The sequence below is a fragment of the Colletotrichum fructicola genome (genome assembly GCF_000319635.2).
Source record: "Colletotrichum fructicola Nara gc5 chromosome Unknown KSG_Nara_v1_contig04, whole genome shotgun sequence".
NCBI lineage: Eukaryota > Fungi > Ascomycota > Sordariomycetes > Glomerellales > Glomerellaceae > Colletotrichum > Colletotrichum fructicola.
The window spans coordinates 2485435-2512077 of record NW_027094054.1 but is presented as its reverse complement, the minus strand read 5'-3'; the positions used below and the strand labels follow the sequence as shown (position 1 = coordinate 2512077).

Here is a 26643-nt window from a genome sequence, read left to right as displayed (position 1 = left end):
GCTGTATAGTTTGGTGTTTATTAGTTCTTTTTCTTCTCCCCCCGTTTCTGATTTTGCTTCTTCTGGGTAAGACCTCGGTGACGATTGGGCGCGCAGCGTAGCTTTGGCGCTTGTGATCCCCCCAGCGGGCACGCGCGCGCGCGCATACGTGTATGTGTGTCAGGGTTGCCGCTGGAACCATTCGATCTCGTCGTCTCTTCCCGTCAGCAACACCAACGTATCAAACAGTCATCCCTCCACATCATCTGTAGTTCTTCTGTTGTTGTCCGTTTCATCCAGTTCACAGCCCAACAAAAGTTTCAGCATCATTAGACGCCGGCAGTTTCTTGGCATTCCAACTTTTTGCTCTTCTCTGCGTATTCCTCTACATCCCACACATGAACAGACTTTTGCTTGATGTGACACGTAGAGAGGCAACGTACACAGCGGACGCGCCTTGTTAGAGAAAACTTCGTCCCATGATGTAGGAGTGCAGCAGTTTGGTAGGAAGGTTTGGGGCTTTGTGCTTCTCGTGAGACGGTGAGGATGAGATGTACCTTTTTTTTCTTGCTAGGGGGGCGGAATGTATCCCACCAAGGCTGAGCTCTGCCCCCCGCCAGTGTCTTACTGCCCAGGCCAGTCAGGACGCTGGGATTGGGGTAAGGATGAAAAGTGGGCGGACGAGGCTGCATGGACCCGCTAAAATTTCAATTCGGAGCTCTGTGTCGCTCTGTCTCTGCACCGGGCAGCGATAGCTTTTTTCCCCTGTGTCTTTGCATTCAGCAGAATCCTGCACCACCGACGCCCCTGCTCACCAGGCCTTTTTTGACTACCCCATTGCGGCTTTTTCCTACCGCGCGACCTGACACTATCCCCGAGAGCGAAAAGAGAAAAAAACAGGGCCGGAGGAAACGACAAAATGGCTTCAGTACTAGGGAAGCGCAAGGCGCCGTCCGCCAACGTCTCTAAGAAACCCGCCACTGCGACGGCGACGAAGAAGAGCAGCAGTGCCGCTTCCAAGGCTGCGGCGGCGGCAACGAAAAAAAAGCGCAAGACGTCGAGCGCGGTAAAGCCGCAAGCGAGCCGGAAACCAGAGGCCGAGGCGCAAAAGGACGAGGCGACGATGGACGCGCAGGAGATTTTCAGACGGCACTTCGAGGCTGCGTTCGCGCCGCTCCCCGGCACGGCGAAGGCGAAGCGCAAGGCGAAGAAGGGCAGGGCGGCGGCGGAGGCTGCGGAGAGCGAGGAGGAGGAAGATGACGAGGAAGAGGAGGATCTGGATGAGGATGTCGGGGTTGACGACGAGGACGGATGGGGCGGGGTGTCTGATGGTATGTCGACGAAGCTCTCAAACCGCAAAAGGGAGTCCAGGGCGCTGATATTCTCACAGAAGACGAGGAAGACGCCGACGAGGGGGAGAATGTGGTTGAGGTGGTGGACCACAGTTCGTCCAAGCCCCTCCCGGCGCCGAGCATGTCGAAACGAGAGCTCAAAGCCTTCATGGTGCGCTACCCTACCTACCTCCCTCCTTTCCATCACCAAGCTAACTCAACCACTTAGTCCTCCAAACCCCCCTCCCAAACCGACCCCAACCCAACAACACCCGCCTCCGAACCCGCCGCCGACGAAGACGACGAAAACGACAAGTCGATGCTCGCAAACGACCTCGCCCTCCAACGCCTCCTCTCCGAATCCCACCTCCTCGCCAAACACAACAACACCTCCTCCACCTCCTCCGAGCCCAAATCCTTCGCAGCCGGGAAACTCCGCCAGCGCCAGCTCGACATGCGCATGCAATCCCTCGCCCCCGGCGTCGCCTCCCTCTTCAAGCAGGATAAGATGCCCATGGCCCAGCGCAAGGGCATCGTCGCCAAGGCCGCGCAGCGCGAGACCACGCGCAGAAGGCAGGCAAAGGAGAATGGCGTCGTGCTGGAGAGGGAGGCGCCCGCGCCCAAGAAGAAGAGCGGAGGCGGCAGGGGAGAGCGGAGCGTTGGCGGGCCTTCTGTGGGACGCATGAGGGGCGCGCAGTTGACGTTGAGCGAGAGGGACGTGAGGAGTATCGAGGGTAGTGGTAGTGGTATGAGAGGTGGACGAGGCGGAAGGGGTGGAAGGGGTGGTCGGAGATGATTACACTAGATATTAATGTCGACTATCTATGTTCAAAGTACCTCTGTAATATCCCTATTAAACATGATCAAATGCATCCAGTATTCGCATTACGACTCACGGATGCATGATGAGAGTCTCGGGTTCACAGACATCATTCACGGCATAATCAAACATCACATGGGACAAATCACTGTGATCAACATATATCAGCATTCCAGACTCTGCTTCTGTTCGTGACATGCCTGTCCGGAACTCATAGAGTCGCCGACACAGTTCTCTCCTCCTAACCCTGGTATCATCTGGCCATACAGGCAAGCTTGCTTCTTCTCAAACATGCCTCTCCAGCACAAAGGAAAAGAAACAAACTATATATACATGTGCGAGTCGTTTCTCTTCTTCGCATCGCGACCCTAAGCTCATGCATGAAACTCTCTTTTCCATGGGTACAACAAAACGCTCGAGATCTTCCCAGTCTCTCGGTGCGCATCTATGTGTGCGGGTTTCCTTTTTGGTTTTCGCCTGGCACCGGAGGCCAGACGATGATGCTGAACACTTGAAAACAACAAACGATGAAAGAAAAAAAAAAAAAAATCGCCCGGAGCCAAAGGAGCAAGTGTCCAGTCGCTAACGCGTGCCGAAAATCCATGGTTGGATAAATGAAGAAAAAATGAAAAGTCCCAGACCGTTTCCGAACCGTTTGTCATAGCCATGCCGCCCACTCTAAAGAACACCGTGAAGAAACGTAACTCCAGTCGTAATGAGAGCTAAAGCTCAGTTGCCGTCTCACATGATAGCGCTCGCGTTGACTGCCGGTTGGCTGATGGTCATCGGCATGCTGAGCGTCTGCAGGCTGTTGAACGTCGGGGCCGGTGCCATGCCGGCAGACGTGGGCGTTGACGAGCTGTTGACGGCACCGTTCATGGAGGCCGTGACGTAGGCGTTCTCGGAGCTAGGAGAGGCCTCCTCAAGAGAGCCGAGCTGGTCCTCGCCAGAGTACTCTTCCTCCTCCTCGCCGGAGAAGTTGAGGGCGGCCTCGCCGTTCTCGCCACGATCATGAGTACGCTTGTGTCTGTAGAAGCATTCGGGTCAGTCCAAGTCCTGCTAGGAAAAAGTTTCTTGTCCCCCCATGTTGGTGGCTGCGATGATGTGTAGTGTTGTGTTGTGTCGTGGCGGTTGGACGTTGGTTTTGATCGCTTGGGGTCTCGCTCCACACTCTACATCTTCTGACAAAGGAAATGACAAAGGAAATGATATCAAGGAAAGTTGGGGCATACTGTGCTAGGTTGTCTGATCTGGAGAATGCCTTGCTACAATAAGGGCAGATGTAGGGTCTTTCTTGTGTATGTGTTCTCACGTGTCTGGAGGTTTTGGTTAGATTTCAGGCAGGTCGTTTTATGGTTGGTGACAAATGAAAATGAGATCTGGTTCTTACCGCTTGAGGTGCTCGAGACGCTTGAAGAGGCGGCCACACGTGGGGATGGGGCAGGAGTGGGACTTTTGGGGGTAGGGTCCAAGTTCCATGACGGTCGCGGAGCGGGCTCTGCGAACGACGCCGTTCGGGCCCTGCATGCCGGGCCGCGACGCGCCGTTCATAGAACCATCACCGGACAAGTCGTCATTGGTGAGGTGGGAGAAGTCTTGCTGCTGAAGGGACATGGGGTTGAGTGCTGGGCTGCCTTCGACAGTGGACAGCGGGGTGCCGTGTCGGGACATTTCCAGCATCTCCTTGTGCTGCTGGCTTACCATGGACATGGCGGAGCTGCTGTAGGCAAGGCCGGGAGGGGAGTTGTCTGCAGACTCGTCGCCTTCAGCGACAGGGCCGACAGATGCAGAGACTGACCGCCGGAGATCCGAGGGTCTGTGCTGCTGCTGCTGTTGCTGCTGAGCGGCAGCCTGCGCCTGGGCCTGGGCGGTTGCAGCGGCAATGGCGGACATTGACGGCGGGATGGAAGAACGGCGTCTCCTCTGCTTGTAGGTCGGGGAGCCCTCAATCACAGAGTAGACGTTGTTAGTGCCGTAGGCTCTGGAGAACTGAGGACCGGCGAGGTTGGAGGGGGGGAGCTGGATCATGCCGTTGAGGCCGTTGACACCACCGCCCATGTGGTCGGGGATCGCGGTGTAGAGGCCGGTCTCCTCGTTGGCGATGTAGGCGGGCTCGGCGGCCATGCCGAGGGCCTGCTGGGGAGGGGTGATGGGCTCGAAGGAGATGCCCCGGTTGCTGTAGTCCTCGTATTGGGAGGAGACGAAGGAAGGAGCGGGCGAGTACTCGAGACCGTAGGCGGGCATAGAGGCGTGCCTCTGGTGGCCTTGGGTGATGGGAACGCCGTTCTGGTTGTACTGGACGCGGGCGAAATCAGGCTCCCTCTTGACCATCTGCTGAGGAGGCATCTGCTGGTGCATTCCCATCGCTCCGTAGGGAACCATCGCCTCCATGCCATCCGCTAAAGGGGCCACCGATTGGGGGATCATCTGCGGGGGAGGCATTGAGTCCATGGCTCTCATGACGGGAGAAGTGGACTGGGACTGGGAGAAAGTCACCTGCTGGGCGTTGAAGGAAGAAGAGTTGGCCTGCTGGGCCTTGGTGAGCTGCTCGTACAGCGACTGAGACGAGTCGTACTGGAAGGACAGGGCGGGCTCGCTGACGGCGACAGTGGTGGCTTCCTGGCCCATCTTCTCTCGCTTCAGATCGCGCTCCAGGGCGTCGAGGAACAGGCGGTCGTGGGGGACGCTGTACCAGTAGAAGACCTTCTGCTTCTTCTGCGTTCGGATGCAGTTGTTCTTGTAGAGGAAGTCGAGGAAGGGGCTCTTGGGCTCCTCGAGGGAGGCGTCGGTTCCGGACTTCAGATTTCTCAGGTCGGAAAAGATACCCTCTTCGAACTTCTTGGAGTTCTTGACTGGACGGCCGAAAGCCTGGAATCTGAAAGACAGACACCTGACGATGTCAGTGCCGGAGATGTGGAAAAGGTTGTTCCATAGCACGCAGGAGACGTATTCGCCCGTGGGGAGAAGGAATCTGCGGATGTACTGGTCCGGTTGCCAATCAACGGGAGCAGAAATGAGGAAGTACTTGACTAGAAGGTTGTCAGCAAAAACGTCGGAGTCCGCCACTCAATCGCAACTCACGGTTGTCAACCTGCTGAAGGGCGACCTGAGCATCGTGGGGGAGAGCCTGCTGGGCCTCAGTGCTCAGCATGAAGGTCTCTGGTTTTTGAGGGGCCATGCCCGCGGCGGCATGTTGTGAATACATCCTGTCGGTGATTTGAGGATGTGATGTGGTGGTGATTGACGACGGATGTCGGTCGCGTCTGACCGGATCGAGAGCGAGACCGCGCGGGTTGTTTTCGAGTCGGCAAGATCGCGTCAATGATGACAGTCAAAGAGATGTTGTGAGATTTTGAGCGATATTCGCTTTAGTTGAGGCGCTGCCGTGGAGATTTTTGATGTTGTTGGTTTTAGAGACGTAAATCGAGTCCAGCCCGGAGGAAATAACTTTTGGCACACTGTTGACCAGCACGACCCAAACTCGACCTCAAGCGAATGATGGGAGGGGGGAATTCGACACAGGCGGTGACCGTCAAGGCTGCTGCGGCTTAATGTCGATGTGGGCGGGTTGATTTGGTATCGTCCTCGGGTCTCGTAGTGGAAACACGGGATCGAATGAATTAATGGTCGAGTTGAGGATGGTGGATGCGTCAATGGCAAAACAAGAATTGGTGAAAAGCTCGACGAAGAGGACCCCGCAGGAACTGTAGGCGACGGTTGCGACTAGTTTGTGTTTTTGTCGATTCGCGATGATGATAGACAGCGTGCGACAAGCAGTGTCTGATGTGTCGGCGGAAGGGATGATGTGCCTCGGGGGTGGTCAGTCCTGATGAGATGGGAAAGAGAAAGCTCAATCCGTAACGGGGGGTGGGAGGTATGTGCGGCTCCGACGAGGAGAAAGGGAAGAAGGGGGAGGGAAGTGGAGAGAATAGAAAAGAGAGATGGGAAGAAGAGAAGAGTCTTGTAAGAGGAGATATCGGAAGACTTTTGGGAATGGGAGGATGGTCTGGGGGTTTAATGATTTTGGACGGGGTGAGGAAGGGAGGAAGGGGAAAATAGGTCGAGCGTGAGAGAGATGGAGCGAGAGAGAGGGACAGGCCACAGGTACTAAGGTAGGGTAGGAGCAGCTAGGCCAGGAGGAGGACGAGGGACAAGCAGACAGACAGACGACAGACAGACAGGACAGGACCCGACCAGCGGCAGCGGCAGACAGCGACAGCGGCAGTACTAAGGCAAGGTCGCAGCGCGTGGGCGTGGGCGTGTGTGTGCGAATGTGGATATGGGCAAGGTATCCGGAGTGGAAGAAGAGAAGTGGATGTGGAGGCGTGTGTGGTGGTGGAGGGTGGATGGTGGTAGTGGTGGTGGTCAGGTTAGGTTGGGTCCAGTCCAGGTTGTTGCTGCTGATGGGGAGTGAACCTGGTAAGAGAGGAGGAGGACGACGGCGACGGGGGACGAAGGCAGAGTGTGTGGTGGCAGCGGATGGGCGAGCGAGGGCACAGAGACTGGCCAGGGAAGAAAGGTACTTACAGCGACTGGATGGATGCAACTGGGCGGGAAGTGAGAGAGTGAGTGAGTGAAAGTGAGAGAGACTGGCACCGGGGGGGAGGTGTTTAAGGGGGAAAAGAGGGGGGGTGTGCGATAAGACAAGAAGGGGAAGGGGGGGAGGAGGAGGAGAAGGAGGATGAGGGAGGGGGAGACGCCATCCATCTGCCCAAGGCAAGGACATCGCAGGTACCGCACTCTCCTACCTTTTTACCTATTGACCACAGGTACCTCCTCTCTCTCTCCCCTCCTGCCGCTCAACGCCCGGTCTTGATGCTAGCCCACCTCACTAAGATTTGTTCATCGAAGCCCGCACGATTAACGTGAATTGCATTCTGTTCGATCATTCGTTTCCTGCGCTGAGCGGCACATACACATACACGCAGACAAGAGGGCAATGCTGCTGCTCAGTACCAAGTAGCAACCGCGCGAGGTCGTGGTACCGTGGCTGCTGGGTACTGAGCAGAGCACCTAGACGAGGGACTGGGCCGGGACCTGATTGGGAAGTGGGAATGGGACTTGCTGGACAAGGGGCCGTGGTTGGATTGTGGATGGGATTGTGGAGGATGGGAGAGAAAGACGGGAGGCACTAGCAACTAGGGCCAGGGCCAGAGCCAGAGCCAGGGCCAGTCCAGGTCCAGGTCCAGGTCCAGGAAGGATGTGGAAGACGAAGACCCAGTCAGTCAGTCAGTCAGTTACCAGTCGTCCAGTTTGCAGTTTGCATGTACTTCTGCTGGTACGGATACAGAGTACTGCGTGGTAGAATGAGCGCCAGAGACAGGACAGGCACACGACGCGCGCGCACATGCACACGGGGGGAGGACACGCGCGCACACAAGTCGCCCGCAGAAGAAAGAGAGCGAGACAGAGACAACGGGCCATGTTGCCAACGTCGATACCTTAGTAGTAGGCCTATGTACGCGGTATGGCCGTTGGCAGGTATCGGCAAAATGTTTCTGCTCGCTCTCCTCCGAGTTGCCATGTCGTTCTGTTTCTGCAGGTCCTGTCTTGGCTGCTGTGTGTTGTATCCGCGGTGCTGGCGAACAGGGGATTGTCAGAGGAACAATGGCAATGACGAGTTTGTTTGTCTCTGCGAACTGTCTAGACTCAGTGCCAGTGCCCGTACCCGTATCCGACAGCCCACAGGAGAGGAGCAGAAGCCGAGTTGATAGATCATAGCTCGCCGGAGGCTGCCGGATTGTCTCTCGTTCGGTGATTGTGGTATAACACGGCCGGTAGTATACGTTAGGGAATAAGCGGCCATCTACATCCAGCCCAGCGCATACCACGCAGGATGGGCAATAATGCAGCGTCGATATAGCCTCAGCTTACCACAAGTAGAGTAGGTTCCCGCCAGAGCGAGATCATCTTTAGGGCTCCCTAGAGGCTAGTTTCCGTGCGCGAGATTGAGATTGAGAGGGAACGCGGACGAGCGTGGTGGTAGTAGTCGCGCATGTGGATAACATGGTATCCGTCACAGGGCGGTGGATGACTAGAGTGTGAGAGTGAGTGAGTCCAGTGTCTCTGTCTCTCGCCATCGTGGTGGCCCGTGGCGGCAAAAGGGTCAACTACAAGCCCTTCCCCTTCTCCCGCAGATACATATCCGTAGGTAGATACTGATGGTTGAAGACGTACCGATGCCGCTTGTGGCACCGCGGGACGGTACTTTGCGGCTAGCAGCGAGACCGTCGCAGTGATCCAACTTAGACGAGAACAAGTGTGGGAATGGAGCGTGCCCTGTGCCTGCCCCTCTCCCCTCTGTGCCTGGTTCCTGCTTCCACAGCGTGACTGTGCCTGTTCTAGGAGGGGCAGTCGAAGACGAGAGCCTGCACCTGCACCTCAGAAGTTCAGAAGGCAGGCACTGGACTGGACCACACGGAGAGAAGGGGGAAAGGGTGCGGAAGTACCGACCGGGGGTCCAGGGTTTCCATTGTGGATCGCCGATTGGCCGGACATGGAACTAGCCTCCTCCACCTTGACCAAGCAAGCAAGCCAGCCAGCTTAGCCAAGTACCTGCCTCGAAGTACCTTACTCCCCTCCAGCTTGTTTTCTTTCTTTCCCTCCCGATGGCCTTTTTTCGCGCCCTGCTTTGCGGCGCTGCCCTGCCACAGTCCACCGTCCACCACGGCTTTCGAACTGCGTGGCTCGCGTCCGGCTTCTGCTTGATCTTCAATCTCGCCCGCCCGCCCGCCGCCCCGGTTGAAAGATTACCTACCTCCGGACCCAGCAGGGGGGGCAGAGACCGCTTGTTCACTGCATTTTCCGTCGTGGGAGATGGTCCACGTCCTAGCGCAAAGAGCTGCTAGACGAGAAAGCGTAACATGGAAAACGGCAAAAGTCAAAACCACAAAAATCGACAGACGCGTGTGAGCGGTACTTGCGGTTCCCTGCTGACTACCCGCCAGACACATGTACCCTTGGCAGCCCACCCCTTCAAAGACCACGGATTGAGTTGAGCTGGGCTAGGATATCGCATTGTGAGAAAGAGAGGGTGTGCTGTGCTCCTGCTGCTGCGGCAGGCAGACCACAACCAACAACCATCAACCCCAACTGGCAAGTCGGCTCGGTCGACGGGCAACGACACCAGACCGCCGGGCTGTGTTCTGTACTATGCCGCACATATGTCTGTCATGGACTGAGCATCAAATGTCTTGCTTGTAGACGCTCTACATCTGCATAGAAGCAGAGCCAGAAGCAACGTCAAAGGCCCAGCAGACAGATGCAGAGTAAAGCCTACCGAGACCCTGCTCAATTCAACTTGCTTGACTGACACTGACACTGGCTCCCGCTCGTCCCTTTTCTTCCCCTTGCCTGCGGACTACTCCTGCACCTCTCTCGGAAAGGGTAGCCTTCTCGTCGTCCCCCGTCCCGCTCAGTCGTTTTTCAACAAGCCCGTCAAGCCCAAGTCAGTCAGCAGTCAGACCTGTCTCGCGCCCGCCTGCCGCCTTTGACCTGCCTGACGTGACGGCGGTAGCATCAACCACGACCACAAGTCAGGGCAGTCAATTCGGTCAGTGACAAGTCCCTGCGTTGCCCTTCTCCCTCTACGGATAGGCTGGCTCTCACCCCCTACACAACGCGGCAGCGGTCAACTCTCGCCTACCCACCACCAATTGACCTCGCATGTCATCATGTCCGCCGTCAACCTTGCCTCCGTTTCTGTCAGGGCTCTCTCCTCTGGAGCCGGCATCCACTACAAATCCACCGCACACACACAACGCCCAAGGGGCGAGAAGTCATCGAAAATCCGGCACCCTTACGCGGTAGTGGTTCTCGACGTTTTACGGCACCGATGGACTGATCCCTGGCTGCAAATCTCGAAAGACTGGGCTCCTCAGGGATGCAAGAGAGGGATCAATGCTCCGACATCTTGTCTTCTTTTCTTCTTCTCTCCTCCGAGACGGGACGGCTCCCAGGCGCGAGGCGAGGGGACAGCGGCCGGGCCTCGCAGAAACAGCAGCATCAGCGCTACATCTCCACTGCTTCTCGGGATTAATATGCGCTTCTCACTCTAAGCCCCCCGATGTGTCTAGCAGTAGATCCCCTCCATCGGGCCACACTTTCTAATCGCGCCCGCCAGGCCTTGCTCAAAAGGTTAAACGGCGCGACCACCTAATCTCGATAGTCCAGGGGATTCTCATTTCGGTCCCCGGAGAATGGGCATATGTCCATCATCGACGCAGAAGAATTGCGGAGTTTTCCCTCTTCCACGCGTGTGCGGGTGCCAATAACTTTTTTAGCGATGAAGCCAAAAAGAGCAAATCGAAATCAACAAATCTGAGAGGAATCTCTAGTGCCATCGGGTCCCCTTGCTGGCTGCCACCCACCAACGCCCACCCCCCGGCTCCCATGAGAGCAGAGCAACATGGGCGTGCCGATAATTCTTGCTCTGCTCTTGTTGAACCCCCGGGCAAGAAGACCGCAAGGTACTCCCGTACCTTCCAGCACGCGGAAAATGGTAAGCATGGGTGACGCGAGTAACGGCGGCCGGGGTGTGCCATGGCACGGAAGAGGGAAAACTGGGGATACGCAGCCAGGGGTTGTGGATGCTCAGAAGACGACACAGTGCTCTCTCAGACACACTCTCTCGTCTTTTGGGGAAGATCTATTCCCATCTCGTGGGTGGACGTCCACTTTAACCCTGAGCCTTTTCTGGCCGTCGTCATTGCCGTTCTCTTTCGTGCTCGCTCCCGCAGAAGGCGGGTGTTTTTCCTTGGCGGACACGAGGATTTTGACGGATACGCAACATCCGCTCGCTGCAGATTTTCTGCTGTTGTCTTTTAATTGCGGTTACTATTTGCGTGTCACGTCACAAGACTCAAGAGTCAAGAACCAATTCTCTTTGTGGCTGTGGCAATGGGTGTGGGTGGTGGTGGTGGACGGTGGTGGTGTCCTGCTGTGATCCCGTTGAAGAAGTTTGTTGCTGCTGCTCAATGGGCGGCGTCTGGCGGTTGATGAGACGTGCTGTGCTGATTTTGGTCGCCAGTCTCAGGACGCTGATTGGTCGGGCAATGGCACTTGGATGTTGCTTGAGTCGGTGGTTTATGCCGAACATACGGGTAATAGGTAAAGGCAAAGATGGGTGGTTGTCACACGCATGTACCGATGCTTAGGGGCAATAATCATCGAACCAGGTCGATGGGCGATATAATCTGTCGTCTTTCGGGATCGCATTTTTCGCGATTGTTCTATGTCAGACCAAGATTGATGATGGCCCTGCAGGCGGGAGACTATTCCGGATGACCGCCTCTTTGCTTGAAGCCATGGATATTCCCCCCATGTTTCTGCTATCGGCAAGGCATCTCTTGGCTGTTGGTATGTATAGCTGTAGGCGATTAAGAGCAATAATAACAACATGGTAGAATCCAGAACGCTGCGCTGCCGTCTTGTTTCTAAAGACGGCGAGACAATCCGAAAGGTACAGTTACATTGGGGACTTTTGGGAATTCTCTTGGCCCAAGGGGTCTTTTTTGCAACCCCGTCCTGCCTGCCCGGCAAGTCATGTGCTCGTTCGTTCCTTCGTTTCCCATGTCGTCAGATTTTTCGATAACGAATGGAGCGCGGACCTTGCCCGATACGGGTGGGCAAGGCATCGTATCTTCTTTCGGTTGTTTGTTGTTTCCCTCTCTTTCCGTACCCGGATGATGAGATGAGCCCATTGAAATCTGTGACCCAACAGGCCGGTGACAATGGGCGATGCAGCTACCAGAAGGGGAAAGACACGGTGGATACCTTTTTGTTCCTGTCCTGAACCCCGTTTCCCTTCTGCAGGAACACGGGAATGCGCTCCAAGTACCTTTTCTGCGCTCCGGAATCTACGGGGGAGAAGTGACGAGCTACGCCGAAGACCCGGGCAGAAAGACTGCTGAACTACTCAGGCGAATGGAAGGTCATTGCGTTACAACCAGAACTCTGCGAAGAAAGAATTAAGTCTGTTCTGTCGGGATTTGACATATTCTATGACGCCTAGCAACCTAACCTATCCGCAGACAAGTCATCGCATGTCGCGAACTCTCCCATTGTCTTCCGCGAACCGGAACAGGGCGAGTCCTTGTTGCGCGGGGTGGGGGGGCCAGCCCGGCAGCGCGCTTTTTCAAGAATCAAGATGGCCTCTGCAGGACACGATCCCCGGGGCGGAGTCTCTATTGCTTGTTTTCTTGCCTTTCGCGGACCTGCATATTTCTTGGTGATGATGAAAGAGTCTTATTGGATAAACGAGACAAAGGGAGATTTGACCGCAAAGCAACAGGGAAAAGAGGGAAAAAAAGGTTTGGACCAGGCTTTGCCGCTAAGAGGGAACGGTAAATGCATTCTTTCCCCAGTGTTTATCGTGCAGTTGAGGAGAGTTGGCCAATAATCTCCACATTGCAATATCGCTTGTTTCTTCGGGGGGAGTGCGAAGCGAAGAGGATACACGCAGCTGCTGCCACCACCACCCTTCAGGTGCCCAACGGCGGCGCGGAATGCAGGTTTACACGCGGTCGCTGCAATAGTTGACACATCGCTGCCCTTATGTCATTGTGGTAAGATTGGCTTCTCCTGAGCACTTGCAGAGACGAAAGACCGGTGCGAGGGGAGCCAGTCCGAGCACCATTTTGGTGGTTAGGTAGTTTGATGAGAACGAGACCGCACTAGCACAGCTGTCTCGACATCAAGATGTAGCTCGGACGGAAATGTGACGGGCTCAGCGCCACGGAACCATTCCAAAGTCGGGGTGAACTTGAGGGAGCAGCAGCAGCAGCAGCAGCGACATATGTCTGGCCGTTGAGGACTGCAGATGCACGAAGCAGAGAGCGACTGACTCTGTAACAAGAGTCGGCCTTTTCTTTCTCGATGGCTTGAGCGTCAGTGCAACAACGTGGCGGGCTGCTCCCAATCGCGCCCCCTTCCCCTCCTGCTGCTGCTAGAGGGCCATCAGCACGTTCGGAGATGCTCCGTTTCGTGACAAGCGTCGGAATTCTCTTTTATTTTTCTGCGCGCGTCTCGGAGGGTTCTTTTTGCTGAAGAAGTTCGGGCTGGGTCATCTCAACAAGAGGCTCGTGTTGCGACCCCTGACGCCGAGGAGATGGGCTGGTACCGTTCGATGCGACGCTGTTGTTTATATCAGCTGAGCCACGGGTTGCAGGTCCGAGGACCTGGCGATGCCACCACGGCGGAAGTCGGTGAAGCGATCGAGGTTGTTCACGTGTAGGTACCGTATAATCTTGACGAACACAGAATCCGCACCCCCCTGCCCAGCTTGACCAATTAGCTAGCTGTAGGAGGGCTGTAGAGGCTTACTAAAGCAGTAGTAGGGGCTAGTAGGGGGTTAAGTTAGAAGTAGTAGTAGTAAAAAAACAGTAGAATCTAAGACTTATAGTATTAGTATATATAGCTAAAAAAAAATATACTTTTTTATACTTTTATATATTATAATTAAAATAGAGAATTATAAATAGATTAACTTTATCTATAAGTATTTAAAAATAGCTACATTCTACTAAGTAGAGATTATATTAATTAATAAGATATTGTAACAGGCTAGGCCTGTCACATGGGATGCTCTCGGCTATGTTCGGCACTGGAGTAAGACATCAAGGGATAGGATATCAAGGGATAGGATATCAAGGGATAGGATATCAGGGTCGAAGATAAAAGGACATGTAGATGCAGCTGAGATGAACAAGAAACCTTCCTTCCTCATCTGAGGATTCTCATTTGAGAAAGGAAGTACGAGTTGCAACATTGCTCCTACTAACCCTTTGCAGATATAATTAATAACTACTCTAACTCTTCTTATTTTAAAGTATACTAATAATATTATTTTATATTTTAAAACCCCTCTTCTCTAAGGGTTCTTATAAATATATCCCTTATAATAATTAATACTAATAAAGCTAATAATAATTAGTATTTTAAGTAAGTTAGAGATTACAGTAAAAGTATTATTAAGCTTACTTTAAAAAGTAAATAGTTAATTAACTACTTTATTAAATAATTAAGTAAGTAGTAATATAAATAAAATAAGAAGCTTAAAATTAAATATAAATAGTAAGAAGTAGTAAGTATCTTTTTTTAAGTTAATAACTAAGTTAAAATATATCAAGTAGATTAATAAGTATAAAAACTATATTATAAATACTATAAGAAATATCTTCTATAGTAGCATAATATTAGTTAATATCTATAAGTATATAAGTATTAGATAGTTCTTTATTAGTAACCTCTTTTTTAATATAAGTAATATAGTTAAAGTTCTCTTATCTTATATAGTTAATAGACTTAATAGGGACATCTTTAACTCTAATCTTTAAGATATTACTACTATTAAGATTAATACTAATACTATATTAAATAAAAGCTTTTAAACTATTTTAGCTTTCTTAAAAGCTAAATAGTAAGTAATAATAGCTACTACTTATATAACTATTATATACTTCTTAGAGATTAACTACTTAAGTAGCTTATTATTAATAGTAGCTTTCTTAATAAGTATATATTACTCTATAGCTTTAATAAGCTACTATTTAGATAGTTTATTAATAATAGTATTAAGAAGTTATAAGAATAATATTATACTTAAGGGTACTAATATTAGTATTATATTAAGTTATTTAAGTTTATTAGTAATTACTATAGTTTTATAAAAACTAGTAATATTTATAATAAATAAATATTCTTTATTAATAGTAACTTAAATATACTTTTTATTAATCTAATATAAAAAAGGGTTTTATTATTATATATAATATTATTAAACTTAATAGTAATATTAAAGTAGTAGAAGTAGTCCTTATTAGTTTTAATCTTACTACATATTAAAGAGGGCTTATTATAGAAGATTAACTTAAGCTTAAAGTATTAGATTCTATTTATAAAGATATATAGAATTAGTATAGCTTATTACTTATTCTAACTACTATAATTAGTTTTATTAGTAATAGTTTTACTACTAGAGATTACTTAAGTTAAGCTATTAAAATATTTAAAAAGAGTAGGTATTTTATTAGAATTAAAGATATAACTATATAAAAAGTACTAACTAACCTCTTTATTAAGTATATACTTAATAGAGAAACTTTCTAACTTAATAAGTATAAGCTAGTTAATATATTAATAAAACTATAAAAAAGAGTTAGTAATTTTAATATACTTTTTAGGTAATTTTAAAGCTTATTTAGTAATTTAATAGTAGCTAATATTTTAGTAGTAATAGAAATTTTAAAACTAGCTATATAAAAAAGTAAAAATATATAAGATAAATTGATATAAGTAAGTAATAAGAAATAAGTCTTAAGTAGTTTATTAAAACTATCTAATAGAGATAATAAGGTTTATATTATATTACTTAAGAAATAACTAATAGAAAGTAGCCTTAAAGTAGGGAAAATCTAGCTAATAGTATAGTTTATATAAAACTAGCTTAAAAACAGTATAACGCTCTCTATACTACTATATAATTATCAATAGTAGTATAATAAATTATTATAAAGCTTTATTATATATTAGCTAATAGTAGATATTTTTAAAGTACCTTTTATTTTTATAGAGGTATTACTACTACTTAAGTTAGATATTAATATAATAGTATTTAAAGAGTATTAATATTTTATACTTCTTATAATTAGAGTAAAAGTATTAAAATCTCTATATAAACTTAAATATTATATACTACTTCTCTTTATATAATATAATTTTAAACTTATATAGCTTCTTCTTAAATAGTATAATAAGAAATAGACCTAGCTAAATATTTAGATTAATCTCTATAAATAAGTAATATTAAGCTATAATACTTTAAAGCTAATATATTATTATATACTTAGTATTACTAGAAATAAGGAAAATTATAGGATAAGTAAGAAATAATAGTAATAGAATACGTATTAACTACTTACTAAAAAGAGCTAATTTAGCGCTGTTAATAGGTAGTATTTACGTTAGAGAAGGTAGTGTTTTAGGTTAGTTAGTGGGGTGGGTAGGGGGGTGTGGATTCTGCGTTCGTCGAGATTATACGGTAGGTTTGAACGTGGGCAGTGAGGAATGCACAGTTGCAACCAGCTGGCAGGGAATGTGTGTAAGTGCTGACTGAGTGAGGGAACGGCCGTTGGAAAATGAGCCAGCCGTTGGTGCGCCCTCTCGTGGGCTTCAAGACGGCTGCATTCCAGTCCCTTTGGCATTTTTTTGCAAAAACCCGCACTTGGACAGTGGGCCGCAACCGTCCGTGTCTGACTGTGAGAGAGACAAAGGAGATTGATAAGGCCAAGACAACAGCAGACGCCTACGTCGCCAGAGTGAGCCATCGTCAGATTGCATTCAGGATCAAGGACGGCTCTTTTATCTCAACTCATTCTCGCCGGCCAGCAGTGAGATATGTCAGCAAATCTCCAAGCATGCTACAGCGTTCAACAGCGACATCAGGCCAGCATGTGCAAGTGCCAGTGCCTGTAGGTCGCTAGAGGCGGCAGGCTTTACAGGCGGCTCGACAGCGGTTATGTGTCGTTGTTTGGGGTGAGATGGAGGAGGGGTTTGTGTGAGTGTGTGTGTTGCGCGGCCCGGCGCGGTACTCATCTCACAGCGGGAGGCCTGAGAGGGCAGAAAAAGCGGCGGTAGCAGCGTCCGTACCACTGCCACCTTGGCTGACTGGCTGGCAGTGGCAGCTCCTCCATGGATGTGTTCCTGTCTTGTCCGTCAGGCCCCGAGAGTGGGAGAAATCTGATGCTGTCGCGGGAAGAGCCCTGCAAATTGTGAAACATGCCTGGCGCATTGCTTCAGAAAATAGCTTGGGCTGCTAGCTTCCAGCGCTAACCCACTTCCAGCCATGCTTTCCTGCCAAACCTACAGCCACTGCCCTCCCATCACTCCCGTCACGCCCCTCCTCCAGCGGAAGCAGAAGGAAGTCACTCTCGCCAGGGCACCTCAGCCTGATACCTACCCAAAAACTGCGTAGTGAGTGAGTGCTTGCTTTCAGCGTGACGATTTACCCGCGCCAGGCCGGCCACACCAACCAACTCACTAACACCATGTTTCCCGCTAACACGAAATGATTTGCTCCAAAGAAGCATTCGGCAAAACGGGCTGTGCAGATGGTCATCAAGGACCCATTGGACCGCCTTGCACCAATTGCGTCCGAATGCCATCAACCTCTGGCCACACACACGCAGCAGAAAGTTACCTCTCGTCGAATCCACTGCCCAACGGCCCATGTCTTGCAGGTCACTGGGTGCTCGTCCCCTCCCATCGAGCTTCATGCGGTCCGCTCTACAACTTGATACTGGCCATTGCTGCCCGCGGCATGTTGCTTCTTCCAGCCCACTTTGCATTAGACACAACCTAAGCTTTAGCAAAGCTCTATGGCGCTTGCTGGCAACCGTTGGGCTCTTTCTCCCTCTCTGCTGCAAGCCTGAACGGCCTACCATCCATGGCCAATGCCTGCGTATAGCAGTATACCCAAAGCTGGGCTCCAATCTCGACGTTCCCGCCCATTGGAAACCTCTTCCCGGCTTCTGTCTGTATATGCGCAATGTCACCAACGGAGGGGCTTTGCTTGAGTCGCGTCATTGCCAATCAACTGACTAAGAGCACCATTTCGGCCATGTGGAGACGTCGGGCTCGAGAGCCATCCCGTTTTCGCACTTGCAAGCCATCCGATCCGGGCAGCTCTTCATCACGGTTGCTGTCGTCTCACGGAACACCGCTCCTCGCTTGCTACCCAGTACGGATATGAACTAAACGGGAGTGGATCTCCCTCGGGGATTAAACCGCACATCCTCCGGCACCAGAAGAACTGGAATATGGTACGCCGAGCTGTCACAATTTTTCCAGCCGGCTCCCGCATGTCAAAAGTCTCCTTGGACGGATCCAACGGTCCACCCGAACGCGCTGCGGAGGCGAGGAGAAAAAAAAAAGACACATCGCGGTCATGATGGTGCATGGGTACTCTGTACTGGGAGGGCGTTCATGGATCGATATCACGACGTCGACGTCGAAATGGGGGCGACGGCCGAACCTCGGACGGCAGCGCGGTGCCTCCCATGCAAGGTACCAGATCTCAAGCATCAACCTTCCAAAAACTCTCTCGACAAGACGGCAAACCGGCGTGGTGCGCTTGCACATACGTGGTGGGGGGGCGCATCAGTGGCCATTCGCAACCTGGGTACCGTCCATGGACCATGGTCGTGGCTGTTTGATCACCATGGCAGAATGCGACGCACACTACCCCGAGCTTTCTGAAACTCCCACTCAGCAGCTGCCAGCTGCAAGTCGTCAGCCTCGACAGTGAGAGCGACAGAGAGCCCGAACACCCACCTCGCCGCCGCCCCGTCCAGTTCGTCTTCGTTGTCGGCGTGGGCGAGGATGATGGTTGTGGTGGTGGCAGGTCCCACGCAAGGCAAGCCCACGCTAGGTCCAAGTCAAGGTCCGGGTCCCAGGCCTGGAGGGAAGGGCGAGCAGCTCATCCTCCACTTCGCCTGATCGTCCCGCTACCCTGGCCGTGTTCAGTGCGTTCAGTCAGCTTGTGAGAGTTCACGTGGACCGCTGTCCACCCACCGCACGGCCGGACATCATCCGCACGTCTAGGAAGTGATGTGCTGCCGGCCCTGTCCACGACTCGACCGTCGAGTCGTTGACGATGGCCTCGCAGCCCTCCTCCCACCACTGTCGTTGCTGCGGTGCTGTGTGGTGCCCGTCGGGATGGTTGGAATCCACGGTTCGGGCTCCCGGACCTGTGTTCACAACCACGCAGGCAACGAGGACGGAGATATTGCCGAAAGAGGAACCTGTCCCGCAGGCTTGTCTGCCATGATACCATCTGCAAAGCCCCTCCGTAATCTTAAATGTTTACCGTCTTCTGCGGTCCTGCAGGTAGCGACAAACAATAGAGGGGCGACGGGAAACTCTCGAAGAATTATCGACGATCATTATCCTCCTTGACAGGCGCATCCTGTCCCGCGGGGACAGCATCATGAGACTTCCGCCGAGGGATGAAAATGCAGTGACGAGGATGAGGGGAGGGAAGTTCGGCTGGAGCCCGTACGCAGTACCGCAAGTGGACGACGCGCAGGGACCAGTTTCCCAAGCTGGCTTGTCTTATTCATGTGCGTCGCCACGGAAGAGGGCGAAAGTGGGAAGAGGGCGTCTGCGAATTAACCCGACAACTCGCTCCGTGAGGCATTCGACGTCTGCTGCTATTTTGAGCCGTCACGGGATGGTGGGATAAGCTGGAGGTCGTCTCCGTCCCAAGAAAGCCCGAAGCCCAAAACACACACAGGCGCGCGCAGCCTTGACGACACCTTGTCATTGCCCTACGCACTCCGACTCAGGCGGTCAACAGTCTGTCAGTCAACGACGTTGATGTCCATATTTTCCGAAATGACATCGTCGTGTGGGCAGAAGAGCGGGAGGCAGAGACAGAGACAAAGCGTAACGCCTGAGGAATGCAGGCAGATGGGTTCGTCCCCACCAAACAACCCGCCGACGGAGCTTTTTCGCGTGGAGGAGCAGCAGGGCCATGTGTTGAGATTCTCACGACCCGGTCTAGTCTGCTGTCTAGTGTCCAACCCCTCCCCTCTTTCTCAGTCTCGCCCTTGGACGCTAGGGTTGTTGCTCCCCCATCATTCGTCATTTGGTGATTGTGTCTAGCCAGTAGCTGGGTCTAGGCACGATCGCCATGGATCACGGCCAGGCAAGGAGCAGAAAAGAAAGAGGCGCGTCCATCCAGTCTCCAGCAGAGAGAGTCTAGATGCCGCCCAGTCGGGCACTCGCTGACTGATGCCGTGGTGGGCGGTTTCAGAAAAGGACCCTTGGTGGATTCGGCCTAAGCTTAAGCCGCAGCGTCCAATCAGACTCCTGAAGAGCTGGCCCTGCAAGCGCTACGAGCTTCTCAGGACGGTGATTGGCTCCCTCAGATTCATTCCATGATGGATGATGGGGCACCGGTCTGTCTGCTCGTCACAAGTGGTCCCGCCGTCACCACACCTCCTCCATCCACCACACACACCACTCCCTTCTCACCACATCCATCCACTCAAACTCACTCCTGCGCTTTGCTGCTCTGCAGCGTGCAGCACACACAGCACACACACGACAGACGTGGTCCTGCTCTCTTCCAATGTCTGGCCTGGTCTTCCCGTCCCACCTCCTCCTCCCACCCAAGACCGGACCACACACATTCTCTCAACTCGACATGGGCCAAGAATAGCTTTTGCTTTCTCGACCTCGCAGCCATTCATCTGGGAATCGTTGCACGGCGCATGCGGGAGTGAGATCGGGTCGCAGAAACTTCGACCGCCTTGTCCCGTCTCCGGTGCGTGCCTGGCGGTTGCTGAGATTAACTACCAGCCTTTCACTGCACTTTCATCACCCGCAACTCCTCGCCTCGTGACCTTCAACGACTGATGCCACGACTCGTCCCGCTGGCTGACTCGCTACCGTCGCCGCTACGGGATACTGCTACCGCTACCGCTACCGCTGCCGCGGGGCTCCGGCCGCCAGCAGGCCGAGGTGTCTTGACGCCGACCTGGTATTTGCTGTGCTGTCCTTGGGAAACACAGGAATAGAAACATCACGCTCCGATGTGCTCGCCTACCTGCATGACCCGAGGGGAGAAACATCAAGTCCAGGTTACCACGCCCATCCGCGATGGGGAATCGTCCGGCAATGGCACGCTGTGAGGAACGACTTGCACAATGAGATGAAACTTGAACCCCGAAAGGGACGGATCTGAGCATGCCGGCAGTCGACCTACCAACCTGGGCTTGCCGCCTTTCTCAGCCCTCGAGCTATGGGATACTTACCTGACAGAGCAAGTACCTCGTCGTCGCGCTTTTCTGTTATTTCTCCGGGCGGGTGATGAGAAGGAGACGGTCGCCGCCGACGCCGCCGCTGCCGTGCCTGGCTTGGGTCACCTGTCAAATCTGCACAATAATTCCCGACCAATGTGGGCGAGTTCCACCAGCTACTGCAAACTTCCTTTCTTCAGACTTCACACCTTTCACTTTTGGAAGGGGGGGTTGGTAACTCTCAACCCCAGCAGACGCAGGGCTGGCCGCCTCGGAGGAGGACGGTCACCTCGCCTATGTGATCTCGAGTCCCTGGGATCACTACGGCGAAGTGGAGATGGGAAAGTCTACCAAACCCAGAGCCAATCTGAAACGACAGGGAAGGCGGCCGATCTCCCTCGCCTCGCTGAGTCGACGAAACATGACACTTTCGACGTCGACTTCCGCCGTTCTCGAGCCGTGGATGTGGATTTGGACGTGGTACTGGTGGTGGGCAAGCTCCAACCTGGAAGATGGGGGGAAGCCTGGAGGGGGGACACGGAGAGCCAGGACACCACGACGACAACCTCGTCCTCGTCACTTGCCTTGTCCGCATTCCGCTATGCCCAGAGCCTTGCCGGCCGCTCGCCAATGCCATGCGATGTGCCTGATTCGTGCATGAACCTGCCTGTTCCCACCCAGTGCAGTTCTCGTGCCTGGGGAGATAGGTAATGGCGGAGAGAGAGGACCGTGGTCGATGCGACAGCAGCAGCATGCACCCAGCCATCCATTTCCAGCCGTGGTTTTCCTCGTCAGTTTCCTTACCTATCTGTGTGCTGCTCCCCACCCAGGATACGACAGCGGGCTGGTTGATTCTAACTGCTATCGCGCAAGCACGAACAAGCAGCTCGTGTTGATGTCAACCCGCAGTTGCTTCTCCAGTTTTTTCCTGCAACCGACGGCCTTGTTCACGGTTGCTCCGCCGCGTTGCTCTGCCTGCGGTCTGGAAGCGTGAAGGTGTGCTTTGAGCCAATGTTGTGCAGCACCCGAAACACGGCGAGAGGGGCGATTTTCAGGTACATGAAACACGAGCGAGCGACCTTTCTAGGGACATGTCACATCGTCCTTCCAGAACGATTTGAGGCAGCGATCGGCCGTTTATGTCAGCTTTGGACATTGCTCTCTCAGCCCTCACGGGTCGTCTGGCCCAAGGGCAGACCCCGGGAAAAGGGCTGGCTGGGCCTGGGCAACGACCTTGCGTCCCATGCCCACAGGTCGTTGCTCGAGTCCCCTTTTTGACAGGGAATCCTGCTGGAGCGTTCCGGTTGGTCCAAGAAAGGTCCGGCAAGACTTGACGGAGCCCACCGCCCAACAACGACGACGACGACGACGATCGTGAACGCTCGACGGACAGGCTCCGCTGTCACGGATCCTTCTGATGGATTCAACGAAATGGGAACGGACGGTCGACCGGGAGGTCGTCTGCGGGTCACGGACTGGTGCTAGTTTGTCCTCTCTCTTGACGGCCTCGCGGTTGATGCCTCGCGGGCCGGGACAAGCAGCCCGCCCCAGAGTCAGGTAAGCTTCAGTCAGGCGCAGTTTAAGCATACGGTGAAAGGCTATGACGTCCCGCTAGAAGCCCTCGAATCGTGTTGGTCCGCAAGCCTTGTCCGTCTGCCCTCGTCTTTTTCTCTGTCTCTCCCCTTGCGGGCCTCGCGGACGCCGCTGCTAATGCCCCCCGTACTCGGAGGAATCACCCGGATCGATATCAAATCGCCGTAACGCTACTGCGCGTGTTGGGGGTGGACGAGACAATAGCTGGCCAAAGTTCCGCGCCGTTCCCAACTCTCGTCTCCAATTTTTATTTTTCTGGAGTCCTGTTTCCTGGTGGTGTTGTTGGACAAGGCACGTCTTTTTTTGGGCATATCTCAAACTTGACGGCGTCTGCCATCAAATCTTTCTTTACCCATACCACCACCACCACCGATCTCCTCCTTCTGCCGCCCACCGCTCTTGTTTCACATCGCCGCGTTTGTTTCGTAGCCCAGCACTCCCATGAACACGAAGATCTGTGCCTGGATCACTCCCATCCACCGGGCCAGCATCCACCATCCCACCACGCACCGTCCTTCTCAATCCAGTCCTCGTCCGAAGCGGCAAACACCAGGTTTGGTCGGTTCCTCTTCCTGCACGGCATGGGTTGCGCACACTTCCTCTCCTCCTCCTCCTGCGTCGTCGTCGTCCACTGTGCTGACGAGCTTTGACGCTGTGACCTAGTTGCACAGGTAGCACTCGGGCAGATATCTGAAACAATGACAGACAACTTGTTCAGTCTTTCTCGTCCCTCTCAACAGACGTTCTGACCTGTGTCCGTCGTCGCCCACTATCACGTAGCCCCCCTTCGCTCGTCCGCCGCCATCGTCGCATTTGCCTGCCTGCCTCGTGGCGTGGGCCATGCCATGCCGTGCCCATGCCACACCTGCCTCGACTGCTCTAGCTCCCCAGTCTGTGGACGAAGAAGCGCCGACATAGCCTCCCGAGCTGCATGGAATCCTTCCATCTCGCAACCGAATCTTGCTCCATCACCGTTGCCCTTAGCTCCCCTTTACCCGACGTCGGCCTGCCCGTCATCGTCGTCTTAGTCTCCCCCAAACATAGAGACGAACGACGGCAGAATCTTTGACAGCAGTGGCCGGCCATCACGTCCGCGCCACTTTGCCGCCGCCGCCACCCCGAACGAACCACTGCAAGCTGCTCAACTGACAAGTCGTAGTCGATCAAGCTAGCCCTTGTCAACATGCTTGCTGCTCTCTTCTTCCGCCCTTCCGCCACATACCAAAAAAAGGTGACCTCTTCCCTGAACCGGTACGGTAGAACCATCCATGATCCCCGTTTGTGTCTGCCCACCCCAGCAGCCGCGATCTCCCATGCCCAGGTCCTCTCCAGATCGCAAGAGCTCTTCTCTGTGGTGTACTTTGGTCGGCCTCGTCCCGCCGGTAGACCCCTGGCTCGAGATCGACTCCTGAAACCGCAGACCTCGCCCGCCTGCGGCTGCCATTGGTTTATGCCGCCCTGAGGCATAAAGTTCCGTAGGCGCTCAGACTCGACGACAGGGACACCAGCGCCTTTTCCTCGCAGGGAACAAGCCCATGCCTCCTCGCGTCCGGTTGACTCGTTTTTGGTCCCCTTGGGAGTGCGGCGAGGAGAAGGGGTGGCCTGCCGGGCGTCTCCTCCGACTGGCTGGGAGCGGGATGTGGTTGAACGTTCGTTCCTTGGGGACCTTGGGATGTATACAACACGCGAGAGCAGACAGCAGCTGGACTTGGATGGATACCTACGCATTGCGACGGGCCTCCCTTTGCTGTCCCCGCACGTGGCGTGCTGTGAACTCTCGAGGAGGGAAGGTTTGCCGAGACTTTCATGCCCTTTTGCCCACTCTTGGCGCGCGCCGGCAAGGTCGAGGTCGATCACTCTGGAGGGAAAGGCCCAGCTGGGACAGAACGCGGGTCAGTAATGTTGGGGGCGAAAGGGCGAAGGACGACACCCGGGGCACCGCTCTCACGGTGATCAGTTACCCGCCCAGAAAATGGTGCTGGCCGTCGTTGATCCTCGGTGTTGTGGCCGCTTTCTACCTCCTACCAAGCCAGAGGAGGAGGAGGAGGAGGGAAGGTGTGGTCAGCGAGATGGAATACCCGGGGCGGGCGGCGGCCACGACGACGCAGGAAGGTAAGGCAAGGCAAGGCCAACGGCGTTCCCCTCCACCTCCTTCGGTGTGTCTGGACGCGGTGGCATGAATGACGGCGTTGCCGCCCTGGTCCATGGCCTCATCAGCAGATCCTATGCCGTGCCGTCCTTGGTCTCCCTTCCCGATGCCTGCGTTGATGCCTACTGGAAGGCCTTGCTTCTTCCTTCACCGGGCCCCCGGGAGGAGGACGGCAGATTCATGACTCCAGAGCGCAACGCGGGAAGACGCATGAGCATTCCCCATTCGTGGTTTTTCTTTTCTTTCATTTTGCTAGGTGATACTTTTACACGACGTCTGCCTCTTCCGTCCCGCGTCCCGCAACTGGTGCTTGTCCCGTTGAATTCCTGCCGGTCCAAACCCCCGGAACCCTCTTCCATCGTCTACCCAACCCTCCCCGGGTGACGACGAACACGGAGAGATAATGCGTGGCGTGTTGACGTGTATGTGTATAATGTCGCAAACGTCCCCCTTGTCTGCACGAACAGGACCCCTTCTCTTGCCGCGCCGTGAATCCGGCGAAGATACCGGCGAGGGTAGAATTGCTGCCTTCTTCCTACCCTGCATGTTACCCTTCGCCCGAACTGGCGGTAATTATTTTCAGTGCTTGCGAGCGAGCTTTCTACGACGTCCGGGTTGGTTCGGTATTGACGGGGGGCAAAGGGCCTAACAAACCGGGCGCCCTGTCGTCGTGTCCTCGGCGTGTGTATGATCTGCACATAGAGTTTGAATCTTGCACTTCTAGAACGGTGTTCTCGGGAATCACGGACGGATAGGAAGAAAAAACAGGGCAAAATGGTATCGGGGCCACCAAGGGGACCTGACTCTGACTCTGGACTGGTTTACTGCTGTTGCTGTGTTGAGGTGTTAGTCCGAGGATTCTTTTTAAGGTGTGTGTACGTGTGTAAGTGTGTATGTATTCTTTTTCAGCTGGAGTGAGGCGGACACGACGGACGAGGACCGAGTTTTGCGGCAGAGGTTCCGTGCGGAGGAAGTAGGAAGAGGCATTGAATGAAGCCTCTTCCAGTTGGTTGTTGTCGTTGTCGTTGTTGTTGGTGTTGGTCTTTCGCCTCATGAATTGCGAGCAAAGACCAAAAAGTTTGTGGTTGGGGATGCCGTGATAGGTCCGGAAGGAAGGGACGAAAGGCAGTTGGTTGAGTTGGAGTTTATTCGGATCTTCCGTGCCTGCGGCTGGTATGTCCGTGTGGACTTGGCGCGTGCAAGCTGGAATTCTGTTTTGTTCTTGTTCTTTTTTGATTTGCCAGCCCGTATGTGCGTGTGCGTGTGTGTAGGTGGACGTTAAAGTGTCTTTGCTCTCTTCTTTTTTTGTGTTTGACTCGGGCCCTTGGTGATCTGATGTTTGCCTTGGATCTTTCTTGGATCTTACTGGGATCGGATTGTGGGCGAGCGAGCAGGCGCATAGAGCTCGGAGCGGGATTTGGGGGAGCGAGGAGGACTCTCTCGGCTCGGGGTATGTTGCGCTGCTTGCGAAGGGACGGGTATTGGACTTGTCGGGCCATGGATGGGGCTTGGTCTGTGGTGTGTGTGTTTGACCGCATTGCAGTCCATGATATCGAACGTCGACCTTAGTCAGTTGTGAGAGAGAGAGACGGGGGAGGATGGCATGTGTTCCCGTTGCCGTGGTGGCGTTTGTTTAGTACGGACAGTTTTGCCTTTCCTTACTCGGCCTTGTCGTTTTTCTTTCTCGGCCGGCAATAGTTGACGTGACGGAGTACTACTGACTAAAGGACGAACTGACTTGTGGTATTTTCTGTCAGTATGCAAGATGACGTTGGGGGTTTGGTTGTTGTTGACGATGATGCTATGCTGCGGGTTCTCTTCCCGTCCCCGTGTCAGTTGTTGAAGTTGAGCAGCGCTTGACTCGAGGGAAGTGACGATCACGCGGCATATGTTGGAACTCTGGATGGGTCGCGGTTGAGAGATGGACAATGACGATGACTACATTATCATGTGAAGCTTGCGGTCTTGGAC

General features: G+C 53.0%; 2 protein-coding genes across 2 annotated transcripts; one reads left to right on the top strand and one right to left on the bottom strand.

The window, feature by feature from the left end:
• Positions 1-898: 898 nt before the first annotated feature.
• On the top strand, positions 899-2106 carry CGGC5_v007513 (Uncharacterized protein; the record flags this gene model as incomplete). The annotated part of the gene is made up of 3 exons (XM_032034195.1): positions 899-1310; positions 1370-1482; positions 1540-2106. 3 exons carry the CDS (start codon positions 899-901, stop codon positions 2104-2106), a joined length of 1092 nt encoding a protein of 363 aa, XP_031886546.1.
• A 765-nt stretch (positions 2107-2871) lies between these two features.
• steA (Transcription factor steA) lies at positions 2872-5335 on the bottom strand (the record flags this gene model as incomplete). Its single annotated transcript, XM_032034194.1, has 5 exons — positions 2872-3157; positions 3363-3446; positions 3521-4557; positions 4627-5159; positions 5212-5335. The coding sequence occupies 5 exons, from the start codon at positions 5333-5335 to the stop codon at positions 2872-2874; spliced, it is 2064 nt and encodes a 687-aa protein (XP_031886545.1).
• Between the last annotated feature and the right edge of the window lie 21308 nt (positions 5336-26643).